The following is a 23,857-nucleotide window of genomic DNA, read 5'->3' on the forward strand; positions in this document are numbered from 1 at the left end:
AGAATCAGCTTCAGGAGAGATGGCGAGGTTTGACTCCAAAGCCACAGAGAAACCCTGTCTCGAAAAAAAAAAAAGATGGCTGAGCATGTGAAGGTAAGTACAAGCCTAGCAATGAGTTAGATCCTCACATAAAGGTGAGAAGAAAAGGCGGATTACTCCACAAAGTTGGCCTTTGACTAAAATATATGAGTTTTAAACTAATACTACAATGGATAACTGGTGGAAAATACAGAACACTGGGTCCTGCCTGGGAAATAGAAGTAAGATCAGTGATTTTCCTCCTCAAGTTTCAAAACTGAAAACATGAATTGCTTTCAAAAGCCATTTTAAAAAATTGAAAATATTTTCAACAATGAAGACTTTCTAAAGGTTTTCAGCCCCACACACAGATTTAATCATTCTTTCCCTTTGATTCATGTATATACTCCTTGTGGACATATCATATTCTATTTTAAGCCTTATAATTTTCTATTTTAATACATGTCTGGGAGCTGAATGAGTCCAGAATATGGTTCAACTTCATTGCTAGTAGCCGAGCCCTGCTAAGCTAGGAAATGTTTACAGAAGTTGTTTTATTCTTACATTGCTAACTATATGTAAACTCACCAATAAAAATATGTCAATTGTCTATAAATGTGAAAAATAACACATGCAGAAAAGAGAATTCAAAATGCCCCAGGTTCCTGCCATAGCCCATGGAGACACTGCAGTAAAGAGGTCGTCGCCTTTGGGCACCCCACATTCTAAGGTGGCAGAGAGTGCCCACAAAGACTAAAGTGAGACAAAGCTGTTGTGTTTTAGACAATGTGGAGTGAGGTGAACTGGAGAAGGTCTAGAGCGGCGTGGGACAAGAGCAGGGCCAAACAGCTGAGGGAGAAAAGAAACAAGAGTCACAAGAACTGAGTTTCCATTCCTGCTGCTGCCTCACGGATCATAACCCCTAGTTCACAAGAGAGTGTAAGGAATAAATGTGAGTGAGAAGAGAGAGATGGGTGCTTGGTCTTCCAGTCTATGAGTCTGTCTTAGCTATCTCTGCCTGGAGAGGAACACCAAAGTAATACAATACCCAAAAGACAGAACACATGGTGATGACTTCGAGCAAACATGCCAAAAGGAAGTTGATATAAATTTTGCAGTTAACAAAAATGCCACAAAAGCTCTCCTCTGTAACCATTTATCTGAGTCCACGAGGGAAACACAAAAGCAGATTTATAACAAAATGACACAGTTACCTTGGCTTTCCCTCAAAATCTCAAACCTTATTGGGCCTTTCTCACTTTAGTCCTCTGCATATCTAGGTTATGGTTCTCTGCTAAAGAAGGGGAAAAAAAAAAAACATTTCCAACGATTATGAGAGAGGCATTTTAGGGCACATACACATCTTGTCTTTTTTTTTTTTTTTTTTTTTTTTTTTGGTCCTGGAACTAGCTCTTATAGACCAAGCTGGCTTAGAACTCACAGAGATCCACCTGCCTCTACCTCCCAGGTGCTGGGATTAAAGGCATGTACCACCACCGCCAGGCACAATTCTTGTCTCTTAACTGCTTATCTGAAACCTAAGATTCGGGACTCCTGGAGTGTGAACAGGGGCTCAGACTGCCAGGCCACTAAGCCATTTCTTTAATATACTCCTTTCCTTCGTCTGTCTTCAGGCCCTCCTACATCTGTAGGATTCAAAGCTGAAGCGCACAAGAACACAGAAAGCACCCACTACCAATGAAGCAGAGATATGTCCTCACAAAGATATGGAACCTACTGATGTCTTAATCAAACTTTCTACCCCTTAAACTAGGAAAGATAAATTTCTTTTGTTTTCAAATTTAAAAATAACCAAAAATCTTTGCTCGTTGTATCTTTGTTTCCCAGTCTCACATGCTGGAACAGCTATCTAGTTGAGTGGCCCTACAATCACCTGCTTTTTTTCGAACCATTAAACTGTGGTTTTCTCCTTTTTCCAATTTGATGAATTCCTATTGTGTCTATGTGCACTTGCCTCTCTCCTTCCACCTCTTCCTGGGCCATGAGGATTGAACTTAGGTCATCAAGCTTCCATGGCAAGCTCTTTTACCACTTAGCTATCTTACCAGCCCTCTAAATATTTCTCGGTGTTATTATGGGAGTCATCCTGACACTAATTCTACTCAGTTCTACTATTAATAATGTGACGTGGGAAGTCGAGAATAAACCAGATCATCCTGACAGAATAAATAACTCCAGAAGAATAAAGTGATTGGACTGGACAAGGTGATGCATACCTTTAGTCCCGGAAGGGAAAAAGAACTCCCTAGCTTACTTCTTAGCACATCAAATTTACAATCATAGTCTCAGCCCAGAAATCAAGTATTCTTCTTAGTCTAGAAACAATAATGTATATTTTTACAAACCACAGGTATCTTTATGATACTATACATATTTACCTACAATTTCATAGTCTATGAATGCCTGGTAGAGAAATGCTAAAACAGAAAATGCTTCAAGAGTATTAAATATGTACATTATGAGAAAGATAAAACTGATCACCTTAGGTTTACATTTTCATCCACATAGTGAAGATGGACTGCTAGGCACGTCTAGGAACAGTGTCTAACATTTTGGCACTACTAACTTAGTTAACTACATACTAAGCACTAAAGAAAGGGGACTTGCTTCTTTGCCCTGTTGATCTTGCCCTCTAAAGGAGTTTGAATGAAGCTGTTTGTCTTTATAGTAAATAGCTTTGTGCATACATAGCTCACCATGTTTCCTCCCCTTTGTGTATATTAATTCTATGATCCTCTCAAATGATATTAAAAGCCCATTTATGTTTCTCTCTACTGAGATTTGCCAACAGAGATTTGTGTCATAATACACATTATTTCTGAGAATTACGTAATAGTGCTTCTGGGGAAAGAAAAATAGGCTTTATTCCAAGGTGCCGAGTTGTTGTATTTCAGTTCATGAGGGCTTTCCTATTTCCACATTAGAGTAGTTCACACAAGGAAGTTTATCCAGCACATATAGAGTATGAAGGAGCTGAGTGTACTAGTACATGCCTGTAATCTCAGTACTCAAGGAGCTCAAGCAGAAGGAATACCACAAGTTCAAAGCCAACCTGAGAGCCATAGTTTCAAGCCACCTAGGGTTACCCAGTGCATCTCAAACACACACACACACACACTGAACAGGTGAAAATAGGTCATTTGGACTCCCACAGAGAACCCTACCTACAAGACTATAAACACCACTTGTGGGAGGTTTATGAGTCTGCCTACCATTGCAAGATCAATAATAACCTATCCAGGATGTCTCCTTGATTTATGACTACATTACCTGAATTCTCAAGTTGTCTAACTTGTCAAGAGTCAAACCACAGGTTCTATCTTTTACAACCATACCAGCCCCTCCCCATCAGTAAGACAGACATAGCGTCCTGGAAAGTGTTAATAAGAAATTCCTCTTGGAGATTTGGTATCTCCAAAAAATATGAAAATCAACACTTGTAACAGGCAGGAAATTGAGTATTGTTGTGAAATAATCTTTTGGTACACTGTGAAGATGTGTCATTCTAATTGGTATAATAAAAAGCTGAATGGTCAATAGCTAGGCAGGATTTTTATAGGGAAAAAGAAAGCAGAGTCACCAACAGACAAGAGGGAAGAGACATGTAAGAAGAGTAGAAGCCATGAGTCAGGTAGCAACATGTAGGCGAATAGAAATGGGTTAATTTAAGTTAAAAGTACTAGTTAATAACAAGCCTAAGCTATCAACTGAGCTTTCAGAATTAATAAGAAGTCTCTGTGTCATTACTGATGCGCCTACAATGGTCCAACTACAAATGGCACCCAACATCCACACAATACCCAAGAAAGCTTTCAAACAAGCCATGAATATGCAAATAAAACCTAAGAAAACATAAAGCCTGAGTGCTTGAGCCACAAGTGCACCATGAGCTAAGTCATGTGGCAGGTTGAAGGTTTTGCTCATGCAGATAGAAAAAGTTACAGATGTACAGTAAAGCAGGTTCAGATGGAAAAAACTTCAAAACGGGTTTTAACAATGTGCATTTTAAGAAAATTAGCATAAGAAAATTAAAATTAACATTTTAAGAAAAATGGGTATAGGCAGTCACAGAAAAAAAATAGTTTGAAAATAATCAAGTCAAGTCTTTAAAGAGATAGTAAAAAACACATAAGGATGGAAAGTATACAAGGAGTCTGGATCCTACAAAGTATCTTGTTAACTTTGAATTTTTAAATGCTAATGTGCAAAAACCAACAGGTACTGAGAGACATTAGATTATGGAACTGCTAAATTAAATCAACCTATGTATTTAAAAAATGTCTTAATGTTGTAGGAGGCCACTTGTTCATTTCCCGGCCATCCAGACTGCCGAAATAACCACACAGAAACTGTAATTAAATCACTGCTTGGCCTATTAGCTCTAACTTCTTATTGGCTAGCTTTTACATCTCAATTTAACCCATTTCCATTATTTGATATTTTACCATGAGGCTTGTGGCTGACTGGCAAGGTCACGGCATGTCTGTCTCTGGTGGTGGCTCCATGGCTTCTCTCAGCCTTTAAATATGGTAGAGGTAGTTCACCTCAGGTTCAAGGACTGCAGGGTGGGAGCCATCCTCACCACATAAACTCTGGGTAGCACCGTGCAGCATATAAATCTTTTTTTTTTTTCTAAGAAAGAGCTAAATCTGCCATGCAGCACACTGCATGGCCTGGAAATATCTCTGTATATGGCAGCAGAAATCCACCATGTTCTCCTGCTTGTGCACACCTGATTCCACTGCCAGCCCAGGCAGGGAGTGCTGAGCCCTGGGCATGGTCTCAGCTACTTTCCTCCTGACCCTGAGTGGACACTCAAGCACCCAGGCCCACAAATGCCATTCAAATGCTCCAGAGCTGGAGTTTGCACTGCAGTAGCAGTGCGACTTTTTTTTTTTTTTTTTTTTTTTTTGCTACCGCTGAATCAGGAATCTTAAAGAAGCTGCAGTCTGACGCCAGCAAGCAGAGCCCATCTTTTTTAAAAAAAAAAAAAATGCAGCTAAACTTTGTTTTTTAGTGTCTTGAATTCCTTTCCAAGATTTTTCAGGTTTTACACAGATTTAGTCACCCATGTTGAGTGCCAGATGAAGACGGAGGCTAAAAAGAAATCCCACACTAACTCAGAATTGAGTATAATAAAGGGTTATTTATTTAGGGGTAGACTCACAGATCACAGTTCTCTGCTCAAACAAAGAACAACAACGAATCCAGCAGCCGGAAGAGAGAGCAACCATGTGCTTTACATTGGAATTTATAGTATAAGAGGCCATGCCCAAGTGGGTGGGTAACTTAAAGGCTGTAGGATTTCCTACAGCATCTTAACTTAAAAATGGAGTTAAACAATGTGTTGAGTTGAGGGAGAGGTTATGGTTTTTTTTTTATAGGAAACAAAAGGTTATGGATTCCTTCCAGATTAATAGAGATTTCCCCTAGAAAGACTCCCCTGAAAATCCTGGCTACAAACAGAAAGAAATAAACCTAAAATAACTATAAGAAATGTAACACATATTTTAGCTGATCAAATATAAAACTAAAAAATCATCTTTGGCTAGCTTGTGTCCAATGCACAGTCCAGTCCATACTTGTGTTAATATAGATATGTTACCTTTGAAAATTCATGTGTTTTCAGAGCAAGGGAACCAGACACCAATGAAAACAGACGGTCCAGGTGGTCCAGCGTCTATGAATGCCTCTTTTGCAGTTTCCTCAAGGTTCTGCTTCCAAAGAGCTTCAAGGTTGCTGGCTGAGATGATCCAGCCTCACAGACTGTTCTAACTAGGACTTAACTATGTTAATTTCCTCAGGGTTCCCCCAAGGATACTAGTGCCCTCAGACAACAGAAAGCAGTCTAGAGTACACAACGCCCACATTCCCAAGAGATGGGATGGGTTTTTGGCTAGTCAGTGGCTTATAGATATTTGTCAATGTTTAAGGGGGTTGGTTATAAGTTGTTGTTGGTAATGATTTAAAAAAAAGGCTAAACAAAGGAGATTAGATTCAGAAATCTCATTCTGAAAAGAAAAGGGGGGGATATAAAAATGATAAGATGAAAGGGTAGATTATTGTATCTACTTTCAAACTAAAAAAACAAATAGCTACTAGTTTCAAATACTTTACATTGGTATGGATTTTTATATATTGATATAAAATTAAGGTTATTTTTATACTGAATATGTTTCTAATTCATATTTAGGTTCCCTTGAGCTTCTCTGAAAGAAGCTTCTCTCTCCCTCTTGCTTTGCCTCACTGCCACGCTGTGGTCTTCTTCCTTTTGCATGTCTTACTTTCTTTTTTCTTTTCTTTTTGTTTTGGGTGGGGGGGGGTGGTTAGGACAGGATTTCTCAGTTGCTATGAAGCTAGTCCTGGAAGTTTCTCTCTAGACCAGGCTGGCCTTGAACTCACAGAGGTCCATCTGCTTCTGCTTCCTCAGTGGTGGGCTTAAAGGAGTGAGCCACCACTGCCAATAAATATAGATTAACAGTCATCTATAACTATCAAACTTATAGTCCTGTTAGGTATGTTTTCAAGGTCATCCAGAGATGTAATTTAGATAGCTGATTTTCAAACACTTCAAAGATCTGCAGAAAAATAAAAAGATCTACAGAACATGACATTTAAAATTTTTTAATTATATAATGCTTTTCATGTCAGTGAAACACATCTGCTCCTGGCAACACCAATTTACCTCAAAGTAGCATGATGGCCATTAAAGAACCTCCATATAGAGTTTGCTTTCTTAAAGGCAAAAGCTAGCCAGTTGGGGAAGACATTGCCCTTGCCTCAACTGCTGATAGTTTGCTGTTTAAACTGGACCAGCAGGATAAAAGAAAAGTTGACTACTGAACTTAGCCAAGATAGCATCAGACAATCCTCCAAAAATTCGTGCTTCACAGAAAAGCCAGTCATATATTCTAGGCCTGTAGGCTGAATATGGATGCCCCAACACTGCAGAGAATCCTTGGGTGACTTTCCAGGCGGCCAGCTGTCTCTGTGGTTTCTTTTAGTTTTGAAGTTGCTTGCTCTACACTTCTTGCTTACTCAAGTACCATTTTATTCTCCTTGGGTCTTTGATGGAGTTGAAGCTAGACAGTTATAATTACAGTTTTCCTTAGTTATGATAGAAGGTAAATTAGGTATAGAGATTTGAACTCATCAAGATAGTAAAAAATATTTTCTTCAAAATTGCCAAATACAAATGGACTAAACATTGTGAATGTAATTCTTACCTGATAATTGTTCTTATTATATATAGCTTTACTGTGCTAGAGTTAAATCCTTTCCTTTTTATTTAGACAAAAGGGAAAAATGTGGAATAATCTTTTAGTATACTGTGAAGATGTATCATTCTTGTTGGGTTAATAAAAAGCTGAATGGCCAATAGTTAGGCAGGATTTTCAGGCACACAGGATGCTGGGAAGAAGACAAAGTCACCAGTGGCCAAGAGGGAACAGACATGCAAGAAAAAAGGCAAAACCCATAAGTCATGTGGCAACAGGTAGATGAATAGAAACGGGTTAAGTTTTAAGCACTAGCTAATAACAAGCCCAAGCTATCACTGAACTTTCATACTTAATAAGAAGTCTCCATGCAGTTATATGGAAGCTGGCAGGCAAGTCAGAAAAATCATCTTACAGAGTGTATTTCCCTCATTGCCAATTAAAATGTTCAGAGCAAGAAAAACTCTTACACACCCATTGGCAAGTTGTCGCACATCTTATTTTTGTGACTAAGTCTACACTCCCTAACCTTCAGAACCGTGACTTGATTTCTGAAATACACAGACACTGGACTGGGGATATAACTAAGCCCAGTTGGAAAGGGTTTCTGTAGCATATATGTTATGTTCAAGCGCGTGCACAACACACACACAGACATTGCAGGTGAGGCCTAAAGCTAAGGGAGATTGCTAGAAGCTTGGCTACATAGTGAGATTCAGGTCAGCCCAACCTAAAAAACAAAAACAAAAACAAACGAACAAAAAACAGTGACCATAATATACAAAGAACCTGCTAGATTCATTTTTAATTCTCCACTTCTTGGTATCAAAGTATTACTCTAAACTATGCAACAGCAATAACCTTTCTCCTACTAAGCTTGAATTCTGACTACAATTTCGGTAGTTAAGCATATATCCAAGAGGCGAAAGAGTACTCTTACAATAGCTACTAGTATCTAATCTTTATAACTCTGTCATATTCTCATAAAGCAAACCAGACTACAGTCTCTCTCCACTTTTACAGAGATACAGGAGAAGAGTCACTGGATGAGTGACTTGACCCTGATCAACAATGACTGTGTCAAGGTTCAGTCAGAGTCTTCATCATTCCAAACTGCCAAAAGGAAAGGATAACAAAGTAGAACACTGCATCAATGGCAGACATTTTAAACATTGTGTCTAAGAGACCACATTGTTACACTAACTCATTGCAAAGTTGTAGAGTTTATACAAAGTTTCAACATGCAATTATGGAGTATACAATTTAAATTCTGAATGTTTCAGTGGCATAGAAAGTCTAGTATTTCCTAGTCCAACCCTTCTTTTTTGTATAATGATGAAGAGTTTGATTGTGTGTGTGTGTGTGTGTGTCTGTGTGTGTATTCCTGTATGAGGGTAAGTCTGCATATATATGGAGGTTAAAGTCATACCTGGCTTTTCCATCAAGTGCTGGACACTGAACTTGGGTACACATTTTTGAGTGGTCAGCACTGTACTGACTCTGTCATCCCCCCTTTGCTGTCAACTATGTAATAATGGGTTCTGAAGCATTCTGGGGTCCGTTAGGTCTTCTGTAGTAGTGCATTACAGCAGCAGTTAAGAATACCTAGTAGAAAACCAGGTGCAGTGGACCACACCTACGATATTATCATTTGGTGATGGAGGCAAGAGGAAGAGAATTTCCAGGTCACCTTGGGCTTCGTGAGACTGTATAACCTGTCTCAAAACAAAGAAATCAACTAGAGGAGAACCTTCACTTTTAAGTATTTTTCATTCTATCCTTATTTTAAGACAAATATAAACTAGACAATTCACATTGCTTCCTGAAAAGATGGTTAATTTGAGGGATAGATATTTGGGAGCTTTTTGTTTGGATTTAGTTTTTGAGATAGGGTCTTTAATTATGTGTATGCATTTGTATCTGTGGGTAGGTTTGTGCACATAACTGCTGGTGCCAACAGAGGGCAAAGGTGTCAGATCCCCTGGAGCAGGAGCTATAGGTGGTTTGGTGCCATCTGACACAGGTGCTGGTAACCCAACTCTGGTCTTCAGCAAAGGCAGCTCTCAACCCCATTTGTTTGATTTTTGGTTTATTGTTGTTGATAAAAGAAAATAAAACCACAAATGTTCATTATATAAAAAATTCTGAGTTGAAACCCAGGCAGTGGTGGTGCACGCCTTTAATCTCAGCACTTGGGAGGAAGAGGCAGGCAGATCTCTGTGAGTTCGAGGCCAGCCACTCACTACAGAGCGAGTGCCAGGATGGACTCCAAATCCACAGAGAAACCTTGTCTTGAAAAAAAATTCTGAATTGACATATTTATTTTTAAATTTGTTTGGTTTTTTTCTAAGACAGGGCTTCTCTATATAACCCTGGTTGTCCTGGAACCCACTTTGTAGCCCAGACTGGCCTCAAATTTGCAGAGATCTGTTTGCCTCTGCCTCCCAAGTGCTGGGACTAAAGGCATGTGCTACCATGCCCAGCTTATTTTTAAACTTTTTATGGGGTAGGTAGGACACTGGTAAAACCAGGCCTCATGCATACAGGGCATACATACTTACATCAGTTACATCCCCAGCCCTTTAGTACTTTTATTTCCACAATGTATGTAAGGAATTTCTTCCTGGTAACACTGACATTTAACCAGACACAAACCAGAGAAGACACAATTTTCTATAATCATATCTAAATTGGAGTGAGACAAGAAGAAATAAATTAAATTTTTCCCCCAAAATTATATAAATCAATAGGGATAGGCCTGGTGACTATTGATTAAGTGGTCATGTGTGTGTCACCACTGCCATTTCCTTCTTCCACTTCTATAAAGTTTTAAAGACCCTCAGTACTGGCTGCTCTTCCAGAGGACCCAGGTTCAATTCCCAGCACGCACATGGTGACTCACAACCACCTGTAACTCCAATTCCAGAGGATCTGAGACACTTTTCTGGCCTCCTCTGACATTTCACACACACGGTACACATATATACATCCAAGCAAAACACTCATACACATAAAACAAATAATAAAAATTAAAAAAAAGAAAACACAATCCTAAGCAAACAGAAAAGAAAAATAAATAACATTACACAATATTTTAGACTATTCAATAGATGGCACTGAATGAAAACAGTGGCCATATTGTACTGTGATGTGTTCTCACAGAGATTCTGACCATCATTGCAATAACAATTACTGTGGCCCAATTCAAAGTAAAGTATTATCATTTTCACTTTATAAATGAAATAGTCGCATAATTTCCCCCAAATTGTGAAGCAGAGTTGAGTCCAAACCCTACCATTAACTACCCACCTGAATTTGGGGGAGTCACATACTAGAAACCTGATTTCCTATGGAGACATCAGAGATTGAGTGGCCTCCAAAGGTCCCTTCTAAACTTTCTTGAACAACAATGTTGCTTCAGCCTAAATTTACCAAACAGACAGAATACCTCTTTTCCTTTTTTGGTTTATCGAGACAGGGTTTCTTTGTGCAGCTTTGGAGGCTGTCCTGGAACTAGCTATGTAGACCAGGTTTGGCTTCAAACTCACAGAGATCCACCTGCCTCTGCCTCCCAAGCGATGAGATTAAAGGTGTGCGCCACCACCACTCTGCCAGAATAACCTCTTTTCTAGTTCTTTGACGTACACAGGCTCTCCTGTCTCATAATGCAGCAGAGTGGCACCTGTGCAGTTCCCTCCCTGGAAGGTCTCACTGTTCTTGAGACCTGCTGAGAAGATTCGCCAACCTAACAGAGAACGTCAATAAAGCCATGAGTGGTTATGGCTGCCTATGACCGAGGCTGAAGCAGGGGAGTCTTAAATTGGAGACTAGACTGAACTGGATGACAAGACCTAGTTCATCTCCAACTTCTCCAAAAACCTGGGAGTGGTGGTACATACCTGTAACCCCAGAACTCAGGGCATGGAGAGAGGAGAATTAGAAGCTCAACATAAAAACTGGGTGTGGCAGTCCCTGCCTGTAATCCCAACACTGTAGATGGAGAGAGACAGAAAAGGCATATCCTGTGTGCTCACTGGCCAGTCAGTCTAGCAGATACAATAAGTGTCATGTTCAATAAGACCTTGTCTCAAAAAATAAAATGACTAGCAAACAATGACACCAGAAACTGCCCTCCAGCCTCCAAATCCATACACACCTGATACACAAGTACAATCATACACATACATACACACAAAATAACACTGAAGCCTTAGTAAACAGTTCTATCACCAAATCCCTTTGGAGACCAAAGAGAACTGAAGTTAAACAAATTCTGACAGCACCAGCACCACAGGAAACCACAGAATGTAGCAATAAAACTGGCTAGAGTTCTACAACCCCAGTGATGTCACTCACCTCTCAGGACCTCGCTTATTTACAGAAATGAAACAGCTTTTAGAAACAAGTAATCCCTAAAGAAGTAGCCACCTCAAGGCAGGAAAACCAATCAAGTTTATTGGAGTAAGAAAGCCTGTGTGGTTTAGAAAGCCATACTGAAAGCAGTGATTGCTTTTACAAAATAAACCACATAAGGTTATTGTGACAGTGGAAATGACAAAGAAAGTGAAGTAGTAGCACTGCAAACAAAAATGAATTTTTCCTGCTTGTCAGAAGTGCCTGAGGCTGAGACAGAAGTGTCCTAGGCAGCCCAGGCTATAAAAGCAAGTTTGAGGCCAGCCTGAACTACGAGAGACCCTATCTCAGAAATATACAACAAAAACAAAACGACACACTATAAAAGATACTGTTGGAGTTGGGTGGTGGTAGCACACGCCTTTAATCTCAGCACTCAGGAGGTGGAGGCGTGTGGATCTCTGTGAGTTCAAGGCCAGCCTGGTCTACAAGAGCTAGTTCCAGGACAGGCTCTAAAACCACATCAAAGCCATGTCTCAAAAAACAACAACAACAACTAAAAACCCAAAAACAAAAAACAAAAATTAAAGAGCCTCACTTGGTGGTTTACATTTTATAATCCAAATCTCTAGGGGCTGAGGCAAAGAATCTCTGAATTTAAGGCCAACCTGAGCTATAAAGTAGGATTTAGGATAGCCTGGATTACAGAATCCATCTCTATCTCAAAAAATAATAATAATAATAATAATTAAAACTGAAAAATAGTGTCAGGGGTTAAGAACACATACTGTTCTTGCAGAGGACCTGAGTTTTATTTCTAGCAACTAGGAGTGGGGCAGCTCACAGATACCTGCAACTACAATTCCAGCGGATCCAGCAGCATCATCTGGTCCCTGTGGACACCAACTGTACTGTCCATGTATATGTATGCACACACACACACAATTAAAAATAAAATCTTAAAAAAAATAGGTATTCCATGAAATGAACTTCTCAGTTTAGGCTAGATATGGCGCTGCATACCTGTAATCTAAGCCCTCAGGAGAATGAAGCAGGAAAATAGCAAGTTCCAGGCCAACCCTGGTTAATCAGGTGAGACTATCTCCAAATAACAACAAATCAAAAATCCAGGCCCTGCTTTAACTTCTGCATTTGGAAGGCAAAGAGATCAGATGACCTTTGTGAGCTCCAGGCCAGCCAGGGCCACAAGTAAAACCCTGTCTCATGAAACAAAACACAAAGAAAACCTTCTCAATTTAAAGAAACAAAATATATCCATTACCCCTAGAAAAAAATGACTTAAAGAAATGCACAAACATGAAAATTTTGTTCATTAAGAACCAAGATACCTGTATTTGTAAACATATTTGACATGGGGTTAGAGAAGTGGCTCAATGGCTAAGAACACTGGTTGCTATTCCAAAAGACTTGGGTTCAATTTCCAGCACCCACAGGATGACTCAACCATCTATTACTCCAGGATTTTGCCAGACAGTGGGTGGGGAATGCCTTTAAACCCCAGTCTTTGGGAGACACAGACAGATTTCTGAGTTCAAGACCAGCCTACAAAGTAAATTCCAGAACAACCAGAGCTACATGGAGAAACCCTTTCTTGAAAAGACATAATAATAATAATAATAATAATAATAATAATAATAATAAGAAGAAGAAGAAGAAGAAGAAGAAGAAGAAGAAGAAGAAGAAGAAGAAGAAGAAGAAGAAAGTGTTTTGCCAGGCATGGTGGTACAGACCTTTAAGCCCAGCACTGGGCAACAAGAGACAGACGCAGGCAGACCTCTGTGAGTTCAAGACCAGCCTAGTCTATTCCAGGACAGTCAAGAATATCAATGTAGAGAGACCCTGTCCCAAAACAAAACCAGATTTTTTCACAATGTTGGCCAAGGCATCTTCCTGCCTCAACCTCTTGACTGCATACAGGTGTACACCACTCAGTCAGTCCAACTACTCTCAAGACAATTGTTACTTCAAAACTCGAAAGGTCCAGCTGGAGAAGGGCAGCAGGTAAGAGCACTTACTACTCTTTGAGGACTCAGGTTCAATTCTCAGCACCCACACCTGAAGGTTACTGGTGTATCTCTATGGCTAATTAGTAACTAGCTCTGCCCTCTGATCTTTCAAGCAAGCTTTGTTAGAATACAAACAAGATTTCACCACAGGCTACTGAGCACACTAGTGTCAGACAGGCCCTCTCACTGAACCTACAGCTCACTGACCAGCAAGCCTTAGGAGACCCAGCTCTAGGATTACAGGCATGGGCCAGAACACCCAGGTTTTTTGTTTATTTTTATTTTATAAGCATTCGTATTTTGCCTGTATGCATATCTGTGTAAGGATGTCAGATCTTGGAGTTACAGACAGCTGTGAGCTGCCATGTAGGTACTGGGAAATGAACCTGGATCCTCTGAAAGAGCAGTCAGTGCTCTTAACCACCGAGCCATCTCTCCAGTCCTAACACCCAGTTTTTTTGTTGTTTGTTTGGTTTTTCTAGATAGGGTTTCTCTGTAGCTTTGGAGCCTGTTCTGGAACTCTCTTAGACCAAGCTGGCCTCGAACTCACAGAGATCCGCCTGCCTCTGCCTCCCGAGTGCTGTGATTAAAGGGGTGAGCCGCCGCCACCTGGCAACACCCAGTTTTTTTGCAGATGCTTCAGAACAAAATTCATGTTCCCATATGCTGTCATGACAAGCACTTTACCAGAGCCATATCTCTGGCCCCTCCACAATTGGTGAAATTTTGGATTATTTCTTTCCAACCCCCCTACCCAATACTTTTGTTGTTTTTCAAGACAGGGTTTATCTGTACTTGGACTGTCCAGAATAGTCCTTGGTTGTCCTAGAACTCAAACAGGCTGGCCTGGAATTGAGAGATCTTCAGAGTGCTACGATCAAAGGTATTTGCCAACATAAGACCCAATCCCCTTTTAAAGTGCTAATTAGTAAAGACTGATCATATTCAATAGCCAGATATGATGTCACATAACTGTAATCTCACGTGCCTGGGAGGCAGAGGTCAAAGGACCACTTGAGCCAGGAGTTCAGTACCATTCTTGGCAATGTAGAAAGGCCTCATGTCTCAAAATAAATAAGGAAAAACAAAAAGTGCTTGTATTTAGATTTAATAAACTCCTGAGAATTCAAGACAAGAATTTAAGGGAGACTGAAAACCTGTCAATCAATTTAATCCCAGAATCCCCATAAAGGTGAAGGAGAGAACAGATTCCACGAGGTTCTCTGACCTCCACACATTTACCAGGCGTGTAAGCTCAAGTGCACTTGCTCTCTCACTCTGCACGCGCACGCACACACACGCTGAATAGGAATCTATATTATCTTCTTGAGTGGGTTTGGAAAGGAAGCCTCAGAATACAATGAGGAGCTGTCAAGGCAGATGGCTCTCCTTCCCAGTGCCAACAGCATCTCCTTCCTGTCCGACTCACCTTTCTCAATCTGCAGAATGAATGCCATTGCAAAGCATCTCTGTTTATTAAAATATGCGTTAGGATGCAAAGAAATAAACTAGGAGTGTGGTAGCAGAAGTCTGTAAGCTAGCACCCGGAAGGTGGAAGCAGGAGGATTGGGATTTCAAGGTCGTCCTCAGCAAACAGCGTGCTGTTGAAAAACTAAAATTGTACCTTAACATTGGAATCTATCATTCCTGCAAGACCCTTTTGAAATCCTGGGAGAAGCTGGCTCATGGAAGCCTCTCCTTAGGACTAAGAGTGTAGCTCCACAGGGAGTGTGCTCAACATGAGCAAGACCTGGGCACCAGCCTGAGCTGCACCCAGGGAAAGCCCCCAAACTCAAACAACAAAACTCCTAAACACAACCTAAAGGTTTCACAGACCTCCTTGAATGTCGAGAACCAAAATTCTCACTCTAGCCTTCAATGCTTCCAATGCTCCCATTTCCTTCGACATGATAGGACCCAACCGAACACCTGAAAAGTAAAGACTAGCAAACTGAAGGCTCCAGCTGTACCAGATTCTCCCTTGGTCAAACTGCCAGGCTCTCATCGGTCAGCAGGGGTCAAAGGATTCCTTCTCTTTTCTTTTTTTGAGACAAGATCATATAAGTAACCCAGGCTGAGCTTGAATTCTTAATCATAGCCAGGCCTTGGTGCTGAACTACAAGCTTTCACCACCACGCCCAGATTTCCTCTCACAACAGAGCCTAAAAGCTTATGGACAAACCAATTCCCAGGTGCCTGCTAAGTGCCTACTAGAGGGCAAAGGCTCCCAATGAACACATACTCTCAGTACCCTATCTGATCCAAGCTGTCCAGGACCCTGCCCACTGCTGTGGCTGCAGACTTTTGTGAGAAAGCAACAGACACAAGGGCACTTTCTCTATTCAATATTTCTGTCGGGAGCACTTCCTGGGTTTTGCATTGGCATTTAATACCAAGGCACAAGACTCATTTTTCATTAAAGTTGCAAGACTTTCACTTTGCCCAGTTTCAAATGGTGTAATTGATCTGCACTGTCTTCTTAAATAACCCAACTGGTGAAGGACACTGCAGCTTTAAATATTTCAGTGCTAGCTAGCAAATAGACTCCATTGCAATATGGCTCTGAAGGTCGTGTCCTATTGTCTTTCCTGGAAAAAAACAAAAAACCCTAAATCCTTCTTTTAAGTAACATGGAAATAATTTCCCCTAGAATTTCCACTCTTCTGCTTCAGTCCCTTATAGGGTGTTTATTGGAATCTCACACTCATTTTCCTGGCAGGGGCAATATGCTGATTATTAGTGATACCAGCGTCTTAGTGAGACATAAACACATGTGTTCGCATTAGCTTAGTTGAGCATATGCAACTATTTGAAATAGCACCACTCAAAGGCTGTTAACCGCTTTAAGAGTATAAAGCCAGGGTGGTTTGGGCGTGGATGGCTTTCCGGCACCTTGAGCCTAGGGTTGCATAACTGAAAATGTGTAGCTACTTAAAATGATAGGAATCTCAGCCTACTCCTCCTGGGACCACTCCCGCACCTGGCTATATACACTTGCGGCTTCATTTGTCAAAGGGGGCCAAAATAAGAAACACAGGCACAGTGAAGGAGGAAATGAACTGGAAGGGGAAAAAGGCCCTTTTCTACCCGCTAGCAGTCACAATGTTCCCCCAACCTCACACCCCACCCCCACCCAGAGTGAGTGGTATAGTCCCAGTGAACCAGAAGGTTTGAGGGGAGCTGCAATTCACCATCCCTCCTAAATAACGGCGGGTGGATAACCCGGGAAGAGGGGAGAAACGGGCGTGAGCAAGGTGTGTGCAAGAGCACATGGCATTACCTGAAAAGGCAACAGATTGTTACCATTATCGGTTCGAAAAGCGTTATCCTCCATCCAGGATTTGGAGGTGAGCGGGGCCGCACGAGGGAACTTGGGTGGCGCGATCACATTGCTGGAGAAGGGCTTTTTGAGCGGCGAGATGGGGTTAAGCGGGGAGGGTACCCCTACACCCACGCCCACGCCCACGCCAACAGCGCGGCGAGGGTCCCGGCCGGCCTGTAGGCCACCCCACGGGTTGGACGGGGCACTCCAGGCGGCGTTCACGCTCTGGTGCGTGTTCCAGCTGGACGATGCCGAGGAGGCGGCGGCCGCGGCAGCAGCGGCCGCAGCAGCCGAGGATGAGGACGGCTTGCTGGTCATGATGGGTTGGTGGCCGTAGGCGGCGGCGCTCCTCTGCGCATAGGGCGCCTGGCTGGGGCTGGCGGGCGAGCGGCGTTGCTGCGAGGGCTGCGCCTGCGGGGGCTGCGCTGGCTGCGGCGGCTGCGGCGCGGGCGGCGGCGGCTGCTGGTGGTGCTGGGTCTGTGCCAGGCCGATCTGTGGGGAGAAGGTGCCTCCGAAGACCGGGTTGACGTGGTGCGGGAAGTTTTGGAAGAGCATGGTCCCGTTGACCGGGGTGATCCCCTGGAAGAAGCTGTCCTCCACCGCGTTTGTCGTGCCCGTGGACCAGGTGCTGCCAAAGGACGGCGACAGCGACGCTCCGGGCGCCGCGGGCTCCTGCGGCGGTGGCGGCGGCTGCTGAGGGGGCTGATGGAAACTCAAGCCCGGCAGGAGCGGCGACTCCATCTGCATTTTGTCGGGGCCGTTGGGGGCTGGCGGGGCCGAGGTTGGGCTGAGGGCCGGCACTGCGCTACTGTCTTCGGGCTTGGGGGTCTCTGAGGAGAGGGGCGTGGACGGGGCTTCGGCTGCGCCGGGCTCGGGCTGGAGCTGTTGCTGCTGCTGCTGCTGCTGTTGCCGCTGCTGCTGCTGAGACTGGGGCTGGGTTTTGCTTTTGTCCATCAGTAAATCATCCTGCATGGTTTGCGCAGCTGAAACGGGAAGAAAGAGAGATGCGTTATTGTCAGTGTGATCATGAATGCCCTCACTGAAGCGGGCGGGTGTTTTACTTGCGAAAATCCAGTGCCACCGCCACTAGCCAATTGCAATGCAAATCCATAATCTCGCATTTAGAAGAGCAGGTCGGGCTGGGGGAGGGGGGTAGGAAGGCTCGAGCAAGGTCTCTTAAAAACACTGAGAGCGTCTTCACCCTTTCTGACGTCTCGGTCCCTTTTCTGTATTAGTGAGAGATGTGCTTATAAGACAGAAAGACAGCAATTTCGCCACGTCTCTTTCCCCTTCACCGGAACTCAGAGCGTTCACCCTGCGAGGAGAAACTGATTCTGGTTCCTGTTTTTTCCCAAGCACCACCCTCCCCCAGTTATTTGCATACGTCAATAAATAGTGCTGCGTCCTTCAGCAAGGTTAAAAAGACGTGGTACACGACCCTCTCTTTCCCCTTCCCCAGCTGAAGCACTTTAAAAAAGAAAGAAAAAGAAACAAGAAAAAGACAGCCCTCTTGATTAGCAAACTGCCTTCTTGCCGCGGATAATTGTTTCACTTGGCTGCAGCGAACCACGAGAGAGGAAATCTTAGGCATTTGTTGGAAGAACTCAGCTGCACAATCATTCTCTGGTCTCTTAGTAGCGGCAGCTACTCCATTTTGTTAGGAGACGTTTTAGTATAAAAGAAAATCCAATTTTTAAAAAGAGGAAAATCGCCGGGCGTGGTGGCGCAGGCTTGTAATCCCAGTACTCCGGAGGATCAAACATTCAAGGTCAGCCTTGAATACTTAGTTCGAGTCCAGCCTAGTATAAATGAAACCTGACTCAAAAAAAAAAAAAAAAACCCACGAGAGAAGAAAAGAAAGAAGGAAGAAAGAGGAAAAGAAAGAAAACCTACTGAAACGTTTAGACGTGTTTGCTTCTTATTACTCTAAGGATTGTGGTTTTTTTTCTGCTTATTCTCCAATTTTCTCCTCTCCAATTCTGCCGCCCAAGAGATTTCCTGGCTTCTTGGCGTTTCAGGTCTCAACGGGAGCCTGAGAAATTCTCTGCAGAGTGGAGAAAAGCTTCTGGTTGGATTTGAGGTCAGAGGGAGGGAGGTGGGGAGGGAGGAGGAGGGAGGGAGTCTGTGAGATGGAGTGGGGGCGGGACTTTAAAATGCTTCTGAGATTTAAGTAGACAGTCAAGATAATTCTGGGGTTGCCAGATTTTCATTTTTGAATCCTCCTGCTGCTGCCTCGGTCACAAGACTGGCAAATTTAGAATCCATTCTTTTATCACTAGTATTAACAGTGAAAGACTATGGTTTGAGGACCCCGAATTACCATATGCTAGCAACTGTTAAAAATAGAGAGTACAAAGTCCCAAATTCTCATACATTGTAATTATAGTACATTACCCTCACTGCTTCATTTAGCCATATAAGGAGTGTATGGTATTTTCCACTTCACATAGAAGAGCTATGTTCACCTCTGCCATACAACCTGTTTTCTTACTCAAGGATGAAAACAGTAATCACTCAAAACCAAAAGATTTCCACGTGTGTAGTAATCACTGAATTAGCTTGTCTCAGAATATGTTAATTGCTTTAAATATCTGAATATTACAGGGCTGAGACCTTGAAAACAAATATTTTGAAATGTTAAAGGCGCTATGACCAAACATATAATTTTTAGATGACTCCATACAGTTGCAACAAAGTTATTAATATATTTAATACAGTTAATTAAATCATATACTGGAGAAGCATCTTTCATGGGACATTTGTAAAAGGGCATTCAGATACACACAACAGCTCTGCCTTTGGACTATTGAAGAACTCTTAAAATGGAGGTATCGTGTCTCTTAACTATTACACAAAGGATATCAGACAAGTCGGATTAACTGTTCTGTTTTATTAAAACTATCATTAAAATGCTTAACAGATCGCATCTTTCATTTCAAAGTTTCGTGTACAAAGAATATAGTAGACTTAGGAAAACATTTCACTTCTCAATCACCGTACTTGCCTTCTTATTCCCTGCCTCTTCCCCTCCCCTGGGAAAAAAAAGCCCAGCCCAATATAATATAACATGCACCAAGGATTGCCGATTGCCTGCTACTATCAATAAAGCTTGCTTTAGATTGCTTTTATGTTCCTCAGTTTCCTCTATGTAAAACAATGGCTTTGATTAGTATTATAAATAGAGCACAGAGGACAGTGAACCTCCGACTCAGACAACACAAAGTTCCATCACTGCCAAAGAGGATGGTCACAGATGCTCACACTTCCTTCTTACAGTGCTGCAGTAGACCATTATACTTCTGGAATTTGAGTGCTTTGGTGAGAGAGAATTTTCTTTACAATGGCTATATCATCATGGCTTGAAATAAGTATTGGATTATATTTAGTATAGCTTTTCTTACTGTTTGTATGCAATGCTTTTTGTTAATGCCTTTAGCTTAAACTGCATGCTCTTGATGGGAAAAAAATGCTGTACTTTACCCCCCACCCCCAAGCCAAAAAGTAACCTAGACTCAGAATATTTTATGATGACTTTAATTAATAGTACTACTACCTCATTAAATTCTCAATGTTATAAGAAAACACCCCTTTTTTCAATACTCTTTTCAAATAATACAAATTTTGCTTTCTGTATAAATTTACTGTCAAGGTCAAGACCCACCTTTTAATAAATAAGATCTTTTAAAAAAACTAACTTAGTGATTAAGATAAAATTTACAAAGTCAATATGAAGTATCCTTAAATAACTGCCTGTATAATTTGACTTGGAGGTTTTTTTGCTTATATATAGCAAAGTCTGAGAAATAGATGCCTGTTTCCCCTCCCCCACCACACACAATAGATCGGCTTTTACATGCAACAACCCAATTTCAAGTAATGAATTCATAGCAGCAGTTACCTTTAAGTGTCCAGTTTTTAAAGAGCGATAAAATTGAAAAATGAACAGTATTTATTTCTTCTTTCGGGTTGATTATGTGACCGCTCTGGAAAAGCACTTTGACAACTGTAAGAAGAGTGGGCATGCGCACACAGAGGACTGTGGGGGCTGAAGTCCTTCACAAGGTACTCTGCCGGGCTTCAGCACGTTCAGCCAAGAAAGGAGGAAACCTCGTAAATACAGATTCCAAGGGGGAGAGGTTGTGCCCAGATTATATTATAGCCTCCTAACCAATCTAGACCAGGAGTTGTTGAAATAAAAGAAGGAAAAATAAACTGGGTTGTCAACTTGATTTAGGAAGCAAGGCTAAAAGAGAAAGTAGATTGTAGGACAGAATAAATAGATCCAGCCGAGCTACCTTAAATGGAATTATGATGGTAATGGCTGGGTAGCCAGCAATAGGAACCCTACTAGAAAGAAAGAGATTAGGGTGTGGAATAAAAAAAATAGGCGGAGAACTACAGGAGAATGATAAACACTTAAAGCCCCCACCCCCAGTTGCTTTGTTCTGTTTTGAGACACAAGAGACAAGGTTTCCCTATACAGCCCAGGCTAACCTGGATCATCTGGCCTCCCCCAAGAGCTGGGGTTAGAGATATGTACTACCACACCTGCTGAAAGAACCCTCTTAATACAGAATTTTAAAAGTCCTTAATACTAAACGTGTTACTGACCTTGAAGGTAAAAATAGGTTTTAATCAAAAATGTTTGACATTTTATCTATCTACCAAAACTGACTGCCTGAGACAGGATCTCCCTGTGTACCCCCTGGATAACTTGGAACTAGCTATGTAGATCCAACAGGCTTCAAAATTGCACCAATCCTCTTGTCTTTGCTTCTCCAGTGCTGGAATTAGATGCTTGTGCCACCACACCCAACTCAGGATTTCTTTGTATTTGACTTTTTACTAGATGAGAAAAAGCCCACCTCATAACCTGAGCACTAGAGAGGCTGAGGCAACAGAATGGCCATGAGCTCTCAAACAGCCTGGGCTGTACACAAACCAAAAACGGGCTGGAGAGATAGCTTAGTTGATAAAGTATAAGAACCTGAGTTAGATCCCCAGAACCCATTAAAAAAAGAAAACAACCTAGGCATAGCAGCATTGGACCCTTATAAACCCAAAGCTGGGGGATGGGGGGAAACAGGTAGGTTCCTAATAGGCAAATCCAGTCCAAGTTCAGAGATAGTCTTAAAAAAAAAAAGCAGGGAGGTTGCAAGTGTGGATAGATATGAAGGTACTGGGAGATGGATGGAATCAGGATGCCTGAAACCTATAAAGAGTCGATTAAAAAGTCTATGGCCACATCACCATGACCTCGACATATCTCTTCTGATCTAAGCAGAATGGGTGGGAGACTGCCTGAGATAACTAGATACTTTAGGCTCTTGGCCTCCCCATCTTTCCATTTTGGCCACAACAGAGGGCCACTGCATCATGCCCCCACCCATCTCCACCCCAGTGAAAAAAAAAAATAGCAAACTATTGCTGAGGAAGGACACCTGAGTTTGACTTCTGACTTCCATTTGCACTTAGTCACACATGACACACACACATACACACAAACACATAAATATATATACTCATGCAAAGAATTTTACCCATATATTTTGAGTCAACTCGCCCTATTTTTACCTGAAAGTCTACCTTGCATTATTGATATAGTGATCAAATAAAATTAAACTCTCTCAATGAAAACTAGTATTTGAGCCGGGCGGTGGTGGCGCACACCTTTAATCCCAGCACTTGGGAGGCAGAGGCAAGCGGATCTTTGTGAGTTTGAGACCAGCCTGATCTACCAGAGCTAGTTCCAGTTCAGGCTCCAAAGCCACAGAGAAACCCTGTCTCGAAAAAAAAAAAAAAAAAAAGAAAAATAGTATTTGATAAGATATTAATTGGTAAGTAACTTAAAACCTTAAGAGTATAACTACTGAACAATGACTTCTTTGTTCAAGATATATATATAGATATATATAGATATATGTATACAAGATGTATATATATATATATATGTATACAAGATATATATATATATACAGTTTCTACTTAGGGGAAATTGTAGAGGGAGATATTTGGTTGTTTTTCAAACAGGTGGTCATTTAATTTAGCCCAGGCTACCCTTGAACTTGCTATGTAGCTGAACTCCTGGTGCTTCTGTCTCTACCTCCCAAGTGGTGGTACAGGTGCTACCACAGAAACTTGGTATGTGATTGTCTCTATTTTAACATAATGATTTCAGGCTGAATCTCACAGCCTGTTAACATCAACTGTCATTATGTATAGCTCCTGAAAGCAATAACTCAAGAGCTAAGTTTGCTTGCGTAGGCAGAAGATAATATTTCTTGTGGAATCTGGTTCCATGCCATTCACCCATGGGGTTCAGAGTAAATGTCAGCTGATGACTGTGCTGATTGAACTTAGATCTGAAAATGCTAAGGAGCATTTACAACTCTCAATTCTGTTTCCCTTTCTTACAAATCAGAAGTAAAGTTGATCAGAAATTACCAATTTGCATCTTTTAGCAGTCTTTGTTCCTAGTTATTTTTTTCTTTTGTCCTTCCTTTTGTCTTTTTGTTTGTTGTTTTGGTGAATTTCTTGTTTTGTTTTGTATGAGACAGGGTCTAACTGTGTTGCCCTGGCTGGCCTAGAAATTGCTATGACCAGACTGGCCTTAAACTCACAGAGATCCACCTGCCTCTGGCTCTCAAGTGCTAAGATCAAAAGTATGGGCATCATGCCCAGTTTGGTTTGATTTTGAGACAAGGTCTGAACAGGCCTGCAACTTGCCTTTTAACCAAAGCTGATTTTGAACTTCTAGTCTTCTTTTCTTTTCCTGTCCCTCCCACGTACTGAGATTACAGGGGAGTACCACCACATCCAGTTTACACAGTGCCAGGGTTACAGGGTGTACCACCACATCCAGTTTACACAGTGCCAGGGTTACAGGGTGTACCACCACA

General features: G+C 41.7%; 1 protein-coding gene across 9 annotated transcripts in view; it reads right to left on the reverse strand.

Annotated features, from left to right (window-relative positions):
• Cpeb3 (cytoplasmic polyadenylation element binding protein 3) overlaps positions 1 to 23,857 on the reverse strand; it is a 195,960-nt gene that overhangs the window by 146,561 nt on the left and 25,542 nt on the right. For 4 of the 9 annotated variants that reach the window (XM_026781049.1, XM_026781048.1, XM_026781047.1 and 1 more), the window contains exons 1-2: positions 20,857 to 20,965; positions 16,917 to 17,941 (exon numbers count right to left, since the gene is read on the reverse strand). In XM_026781049.1, the coding sequence (XP_026636850.1) occupies positions 16,917 to 17,930 (1,014 nt within the window). In that variant the 5' untranslated portion in view covers positions 17,931 to 17,941; positions 20,857 to 20,965. Of the gene's footprint in view, positions 1 to 16,916; positions 17,942 to 18,159; positions 18,778 to 18,851; positions 19,030 to 20,856; positions 20,966 to 23,857 lie in introns of those variants that run through there. The other 5 variants (XM_026781052.1, XM_005352183.3, XM_026781050.1 and 2 more) reach the window with 4 other exon arrangements.

This window comes from Microtus ochrogaster, chromosome 8, assembly GCF_000317375.1.
Source record: "Microtus ochrogaster isolate Prairie Vole_2 chromosome 8, MicOch1.0, whole genome shotgun sequence".
NCBI classification, from domain to species: Eukaryota; Metazoa; Chordata; class Mammalia; order Rodentia; family Cricetidae; genus Microtus; species Microtus ochrogaster.